General features: G+C 29.4%; 1 protein-coding gene across 1 annotated transcript; it reads right to left on the bottom strand.

Moving 5' to 3' along the window:
* Positions 1 to 7,722: 7,722 nt before the first annotated feature.
* LOC113369881 (eukaryotic translation initiation factor 5A-like) lies at positions 7,723 to 8,598 on the bottom strand. The gene is made up of 2 exons (XM_026610487.1): positions 8,428 to 8,598; positions 7,723 to 8,031 (listed from the first exon to the last, which is right to left on the bottom strand). Exons 1-2 carry the CDS (start codon positions 8,596 to 8,598, stop codon positions 7,723 to 7,725), a joined length of 480 nt encoding a protein of 159 aa, XP_026466272.1.
* Between the last annotated feature and the right edge of the window lie 218 nt (positions 8,599 to 8,816).

Raw genomic sequence — 8,816 nt, 5'->3', positions numbered from 1 at the left:
AGGTTTTGGTGCTGGTATTGTGCTTGATAAAGTAGAACTGAAATTACTATGTGATATGCTCTCTGTTATATTAGCAGGTATTCGAAGAGTGCTCTTTGTACTACTGGGATGTATCGTAGTTTCAAAAATAATGCTAGGAATTTTAGGACTAGTACTGGGAATTGCTGAAGGTGTATTTGTTTTTTCTGTTGTAGATAATTTGGATCCAGAAACTAAAGTGTTATTATTTGAACTTGAAGTAGTTCGATATACAACTGTTACATTCATGTTTTCTTTCTCTGATTTCTCATCCTTCGTTGAATTGTTTTTTATATCAGTTTTATTATTAAGGACAATGTCCTTTGGTTCTGGCGTTGTACTTGGAGGTGGTGTAGTTGTTGTGGATGTAGTGGATGTAGTGGATGTAGTACTGATGGGTATATTTTTCAATATGTTTGTAGTATAGGTACTAATTGGAATTGTGTTTGTTGTTATGTCTGTCGTTACATAAACCGGCGGCTCTTCTTTTTGGACAGTTTTATTACTATCTTCAAAATCGTTACGATAAGATTCACCATCATCATCAGAAACCACTGAAGGAATTACGATAAGATTCACCATCATCATCAGAAACCACTGAAGGAATTATAATTAAAAACTCAGTTGTTCCCTCAGTTGTACCTACAATTTCTTCTTCAGCTTTCCATGGTACTCCACTAGGATTTGGTAAAATGATTGGTCTACTAGAGCCTATTTCAGGAATATTAAATGATTGTGTTTGTTTATTTTCGAACACAGATCTTTTAGTGGTAGTGGATGGTGTCGGTTTGCTGGTTGTGTCAGGTAGAGCAGTATATTTTTAGAAATATCAGCAGTATTGCTTTGTATGTTTAACTTATCTGTTTCTATTTTAGGCAAAGTTCTGATTGCTTCTCTCATTGGTAAATTAGTATTGCTAATTCGTGAGCGAGTAATAATTGATTCATTGCTTTGCGTATCATTAGCAAGTGTAAAATTACCTTTACCAGGAACTAGTCTAGTAGCACCGGATTTTCTATATAAATTATTATATAAAGCAAGTCTTCTATTTTGTGCAGTCATTTTCAAATGTCGAATTTTATTTTGCTCTATAGAAGTTCTCGCTACACCAATGTCCATCATATCTGACGAGTCATCTTCTCGTGATGTTTTCGTAATATTAGTTCTCCATCGTACCACAGGGGGTACATTATGTCGATATATATTGCTTCTGGTTTCATTGGACCTAGGAGTAGAAATTTTCTGACCAAAATATTGAAAAGATGCTAAATCGTAATCCTGTTCTTCAGATTGGTCTTTCAAATTGGAAATTCTAGGTCTCGAATCTGGGCCATATACTTCATTGGAATTAGGTGGCACACTATCATTAGGCGGAACATATTCCAACGTTTTTGGATTTACTACAAAAAGTCCTTGGTTTGACTCATCTACTTCAAATATGTCATCGGTTTCATTACGAACTCGGATAATTGACTCATTTGGTTTCAAATCTGGTAACTTCGTAGTTCTGGTTGAACTGCCTGGTTTGAATTCTCTTCGCTTGGTCGATGAATCGGTGGCATTCCTTAACATTACCCGTATGTCTGGTCTATTATATGACCTTGTTGAGTTGAATTTTGTTTTTGGCAGCACATAAGTAGGACTTAGTCTTTGTGCAGCTGTCGTTATTTCTTCTACTGGACGATGCCTGTTACTCATGAGTGCTCTCCTCCTGGTGGCCAATAATGCCATCAGGTGATCATCTCTGGCGCCACTATTTGTAGTCGCAGGGCTGATGCTGCCTCGTCTTGTTGAATCACCTGAAAGGGAATAATATATAATTAATAAATTATAATCATAACTTATAAATAAAATAAAATAAAACATCTGGTGCAAAAACATTGTGGCAATATAGTGATAAATATAGAGTTGAGGCATTAATACAACAAATTAAACTCATTCATTAATTGCCTAATTCAGGACAAAAAGTAACAATATCCACTTAAGGCAAAAATTAATTATTAAAATGATCACTTGATAATCTAAAGAAACGAGCATTCATGTAAATGCATAAGGAGCGAAAATCCTTGACCTTAATTATTGTCACGATGATATTTCCTTACACAAGACGACATAATCAAAAGATGAATAATTTGCTTAGAAAGATACGAGACATAAAATTATTAAAGACTCAATGTAGAATCAAATAAAGTTATGAAAGAGTTGAGATTGGATCATTCAGAAGATAAGTATTTAAATTGTATATATATATACAAAAGAAGATTTGAATACGGTTATATGAATACACGAACAGATGAAAAATTATTTACAATGATAATGTTATTTTTTGACACGATGAATAGACTTCAATCCAAATTAGGAAGTATCTATAGAAGAGATCTTGATTTTTTAATAGACGTTTGATTTATTAAATAACTGGAGATTGTGATCTCGTAAAAGATATCTATTTTGTGCACTGTTAAAATCAATCAGAAAGGTGATATTTCAATTGGTTTTTATATAACTATTTATATATTTATTTAAGATAGTTAAAATGAACGGATGAATTAATTTAATTCAATTGAAATCATTTTTTGTGGGTATATATCAAATCAATATCTTTGTAATAGAAAACAATCACAAGTTACAAAAAATAATTGTGAGTTGGTTCAAGCATATATTTCACTTAAAAAAAAAACTATATTTCATATTATTTTTAAATCTTAAACTATATTTCAATAAAATATATTTCCATCATGCAAAAATTTTGCAAAAAATTCAAAATATTATGGAGCAAAACATTTATTATTGTATTATCCATATCAAATAAATTTTATAAATGCGCTATATATTTCTATAAGTCCCATATATTTTTTTCTGAGGTCACAAAAACCACTCGTCACCAAGCACCGATGCATGACAATATACGAAAAAAAAGCTTCAACACCAATTACACATTTAATAATATTAAATTATAATAATTCAATAAATGTAACCTTGTCTATGTAAATTCTATGGTTTTATTATTAATACGAGGGCCCACACGAAAACAATTGTTTTCATTGAGGCAAGGCTAACGATCAAAGTCTTTTATTGTTCCATACTGTAGAATAAAAATCGCCAAAATATATCATCATTAATTTTAATTTTTAATTACATACATAAATGTAATTAAAACGCTGTTTTTATCGAAGCACGTGCCCATTCGTGTGTGGTGAATTGAAAAATTAAAATAGGCAACGAAAAAAACCCATCAATGGGTTTTATGGGTTTTTCTTAATAAGAATGAATTATATAAATAATAAATATTGATGGTTTGTTTACATGTTTATGCAAGATGTTTGATTTTCTATTGTTTTTTTTAAATTAGTTAGATACATAATAATTTAATGAAATATTTAATTATTGTTTTTTAGAGTCCATTTATATACATTATGTACCAATTATATAATTGTTTATATGTGATTCCAGTGAATTTTTAATTTATTAATTTAAGTAATTTTATTTAATTATTTTTACTAATTATCATTATATGAATAGTCATTAGTAAAAAAATTCTTTATTTAGTATTTCCAATAATTATAGAAATCAATAGTTTTTTTGAAGCATTTTGCATCCCAAGAAGTCAGGAATATACTGAAAGTAAAATCATTAACACTTTCAGTTTATAACAATTTTTTAATATGATATTTCTATTATTATTATTAGCATATTAATGATTGTAGTGAAATTTGTGATTATCATTACACTTAGAATTATCTAAATATAAAATGGTAAATTTTGATTTGGACTGAAAAAAGTTCTAGAAATAGAGGACAAATTCCCAAAAAAAGGACCATTTGATATAATTATTCTAGTTGTTCTGGACAACTAATACCTAAAAAATCATTCAACGCATATTTTCCTATTAATAATTTAGAATATTTATTTATTTTATATATTCTTAAATATTATTGAAGTTTTATCAAATTATTTTTAATAGAAAATGCTTATGAGACTAAGAGCCAAAGGTAGTATATAGTGTTAAGTCTTTCAAACAGATAAAATGTTTTTTTTATTTTCTGCTAGATAATTTAAAAAATTCTTGATAAATTGTGCGATAAATACATTTTAAACAAAAATAAAATAATGAAAAATAAATTACCTCCATCAAAAGCACTAAAAGTCGTATTCGACTAAATAAATTCATTGAAAAACTACACTATTCGTAGATTTTTCTTAGAGAACTTCATAACTGAATAAAATATAGATATTTTAATAATTTTAAATAAATGAAGTGAATCTCATTTAATAAATTGAGTTATGCATTTTTTATGTATATTGTTTAATTGCATCTAATGATATTTTTCTGTATATGTATTTATAACAACAATGCATATAAAATGTTAATTTCTTGTATTGACTAAAAACTATTTTAAGAATAAAAGTTAATAACATACATACTAAATGTATCTTAGAAACAATGTGCAAAATAAGATGGTTTTCAATTTTCAAGTTTAATGATTATTTAAAAAAATATTGGTTTGAATTGCATAATTGATGGAACTACTTTATAAAAATCATGGAACTTTTTTCCATCACCCATATTCCCTACTATTTATTGAAAGAAAAAATCATAATAAAATATTTTTATTTATATTTATTAAATTTATGAAGTTTTAGATTTTTGCCCATATTGTGCAATATCAATTATTAATATTTTCTTGTAACACAAAACAAAAATGTCTTCATTAAATCTCTGATTAAAGGTGCGGTTAGAAACAGTCACTTTTGCTGTAAGATTAATACGCACGATCATTTTGATCATATACATAAATTGAATAGCATGTAATAACATAAAATTGTTTATTAGAGGTTTCAGAGTTCACAATCATTCACAATTGTATTTGTGTGAATTAATGCTATGTGAACTGCGAGATAAAAACGATTAATTTCAAATTACATACATACGATTGCAATAAATTTAATATGTACGAAAAGGGATGGGCAGATTGATATGAGTTGATAATAGAAAAATATTATTATACAAATCGACTATTATCAGTTAACATACTGGCCAAACCTTTGAAACAAGCTTTCACTATGCCTACAGGGAGAGAAGATATCTTCTGATTATCAATTAATTTTTAGATTTAATTAATAATAGTAATAGTTTTTCTTAAGCATTGTTGCATCAAATTCAAAATAATCAGTATTAGAAAAAAAAAATTAAACTAGTTGGTATTGGTATTTTGCCTTGAGGCAAGTTACATGAACTTCCCGACATATGTAATTAATCGTCTTAATCAATAAAAATAAATTAATTTATGAGTGATTAAAAGTATTCCAAGTGGATTTACTACACATAATTGAAAACAAACGAACACGTTAATTGGGAGTATTTTCCAAAAGCAAATGCTCACAAATCAATAATTTTCATAATTGAACCAGTTTTCGTAGGACTTTAATGATTTAGTATGTAACTTTCCTCAAGGCAAAATACAAATACCAATTAGTTTTTTTCCTTTATGGTCTTCATATTTTTATATCTCAGTCATCTTATCAAACTTTAAATATTTAATGCTTGTAATCTCAAATTCGATACATAATTATTAAGTATAATAGTGACAATCAAATATTACTATTATGTCAAACAACGATTTAGCTTTAGTAATGCATAAGCAATTATTTTTCTCTTATTTCACAATGAACGGTCAACATCTTTACACGGTCCAAGTTATAAATAAATGAAATATCTCAGCACCTTGTTTGCAAATCGAACCACTCCTAGGATGTTAACATGTTCATAAATGCATTAAAATAAATGACTACAATCTTATTTAAACAGTTTCCATTTGACGTCCCATATAAATCAACAGGTGAAACCTTTTGATGTTCGGTAATAGCAAAATTGTGTCTAACATTTACATGCGTTCAATAATGGCTATTTTATACTGTTCATATAGAGAAAGCACATCGCATAAAGTTTTCAATGAAAATCGCTTTAGGAGAATATAATATCAACCTTTACAGTTCGACATTTACGTTGTGCTAGGAGAAGTCTTTATATGAGAATATTTTATTATTTTTGTTCAATAAACTTTCATTGCTATCTTTTACAATAGGAATGTTAATTGCAAATGGTATTTGTATCGGTAACGTATTCTGTCAATTTTATTATTATTTTATGTGTATAAGAGTTGATTTCATGACTTGATGACTATATAAATACTATTGTACTGCAAACTGCAATAAGTGTTTATACGTTGTCAATAGTTTTGTCAAAATTCTATATGGAAAGGATAGTCTGAAAGTTGATTCTGATCTAAATCTTGTTCAATTAAAGCAATAAATATAATTTTAATTCTATGCACTCGTTTAGTTGTAACAAATTCAATTTAATTTTTTTCATGTCATCAAGGATCAGATCGGAATCAGCCTCCAGTCTCAGCCTATTTTGACAACCTATTAATATACATCATTGACAAAGATTTCATATTACATGTCATTAAATGTTAAAAAGAATTTTAATTAGAGAGTTCAGGTTCAATACCCGCCTCGCACAGCTTGATGTCATGCAGTCAATTTTTACTTGAAAATATATATAGTAATATATGGTAATGTATTTTCAAGCAAAGCATTTTGGAAAATTGCTGCATCAATAAGAGAGATAGAACAATCGTCCAATATCTATAAAGTGTCTATATCAATAAGTGCTTATTGTTCTAAAATATGAAGAATACGTACTTCACCAATATATCGATTCATCAATTCTCATTTTGATACGAATATTCAGCATTATTTGGCAGATCGTCTCACAAAACTGACGAACAATAGTCCTCATTGAGATACATCAAATGGCTTTTAAATTTCTGAAATCAGTTCAGACGTTTTTGAGAAAACGTCGATTTACTGTAAAAAATCTTTTCACATACACGCACACACACATACTTTTTCCAAATTTGGTCTCATTCGATTCAGAATGGCTTGAAACATTGAGAAAAGATAAAATTAGCGAAGCCGATTTTTATGGAACTTTTTGGCGATATATATCATGGTCTTATAGAACTTACTGAAATATTACGGCTTTACGGCTAGTAGTTTAATTTTAAAAATTCATTAAATTTTGAAATGAGTTGACGTTTGTTACAATTAAAATTAGACGATTTATTTGGTATAACGATAGAGTACTTGGTCTTAATGAACAATCGTCTTATTTTTTTTCAACTACAAGAAAACGGCCCGGCCAATCTTTACCAAAAACTAATCAGCTCGATTCCCAACCAGTATCATTCGAACGGTTTTTGAATTTTCAAAATCGATTTAAAATAGCGGGCTAAAACGTGGAAGAACAAATTTTCACTTTTCTGCTATTTATAAAGAAACGGCTTGGCTGATCGTCGCACAAAATTGACAAACGCTAGTCCTCATCGAGATACATCGAATGGATTTAAAAATTTTGAAATCGATCCAGTCGTTTTTGAGACAACGTCGATTTACGGCATAAAATCTCACATACATGCATACACACACACATACTTGTTCCAAATTTGGTCTCATTCGATTCAGAATGGCTTGAAACGCCGAGAAAACATATGGTTTGCAAACAGGATTTCTTAATGAAAACATAAACTTATCCTTCGGAAAGTTAAAAAGTTCTCGTTTAGTGTAGTAAAATTTAGAATGAAATAAGTATATACAAAAACCTAGTATTTATTGATAACTCATCATAAGTGAAACAACAATTTATTTATCCAAAGCCGTGTTCGGTTTAGCAGCAATCACACATTCTTCACCACAAGCTTTGAGAACAGTACAAAGCAGTTCTTTGCCAGCTTCGAAATCGCTCCTGATACATTGACCAAGTTCACCTTCTGGAACTTTGAGATCTTCTCGAAGATCTCCATTGTCAGCCATCAAGGATAAGTATCCTTCATCGATGTCTGTCAACTGATAATCCAGACGGGTAACCCGCGGCACATCCATGTTGTGAGTAGATGGACAGATGTCCTCGTACTTTTTGCCAGTGAAGATATCGATGCCGACTAAATGCACCTTTGGTAAAAGACAACTTGGTAATCGATTATTGATAATGTGAGAAGATAATGTCAGGAGATGATGATCATTAATAGGTGGGTACAAATTTCCTTATTGGTGTGACAAAAATTGATTATTCTTGCTGCATGTCTACTAAGGACACTTGGCAAAAAAAATGGAAGTTAAAAATGAAAGATGTAAAACAAATTTTCAAGAACTGCACACTTCGAACAGATCGATGATGATAAAATGTATGATAATAATATTTCTAAAAACTATCTCATATTTTTTAAAACAACAAGAAAAATACAGAAAAGGTCGGACGCCATGGACGAGCTTTAAGCTTTCCTACACTTTGATATTGAATGGTAAGGATCAGAAATAAGCCTTGTCTTTCACTACAAGCATTATTACCTTAGCATGGCCATGTTTCCCCGTTTTTGAGGTGGACATTTCAACAATTTTGCAGGGCCTAGATTTCAACATGACATAACCATTCTTTCTCAAAGCCGAACATTGCATAGGAAAAGTCTCGGAAGCTCCAGCATCCCCAGTTTCAAATTGAGTATCATCTATATCAGCCATTGTTAAAAAGATTAAATAAAAAAGCAGATAATCTTCTGTAGCTAAAATTGATATTACGAAATGAAAACTTTAAAATTTTTGTTCTCTTGATTAAATTTAATACTAGAATGACGTTTAGTGTTTTGTTTCTGTGAAGGTACAGAATTATGAGTTTGACGTTTGATCAAACAAAACCAAGTCATTTTGTAAAATCAGGCAATACGAAATTATTTTAAATA

This window comes from Ctenocephalides felis, unplaced genomic scaffold (genome assembly GCF_003426905.1).
Source record: "Ctenocephalides felis isolate EL2017-DRISC unplaced genomic scaffold, ASM342690v1 CF-g0.4_SCAFFOLD_01492, whole genome shotgun sequence".
Taxonomy (NCBI): domain Eukaryota; kingdom Metazoa; phylum Arthropoda; class Insecta; order Siphonaptera; family Pulicidae; genus Ctenocephalides; species Ctenocephalides felis.
The sequence above is the reverse complement of the archived record's forward strand: the minus strand, read 5'-3'. Positions and strand labels throughout refer to the sequence as shown.

What these genes read in the sequence shown, in the direction of transcription:
- LOC113369881 (XM_026610487.1), bottom strand. Translation starts at nt 8,598, where the DNA reads ATGGCTGATATAGATGATACTCAATTTGAAACTGGGGATGCTGGAGCT. An exon ending in GGAAACATGGCCATGCTAAG is followed by an intron (nt 8,032 to 8,427) that starts GTAATAATGCTT and finishes CTTTTACCAAAG; the next exon opens with GTGCATTTAGTCGGCATCGA.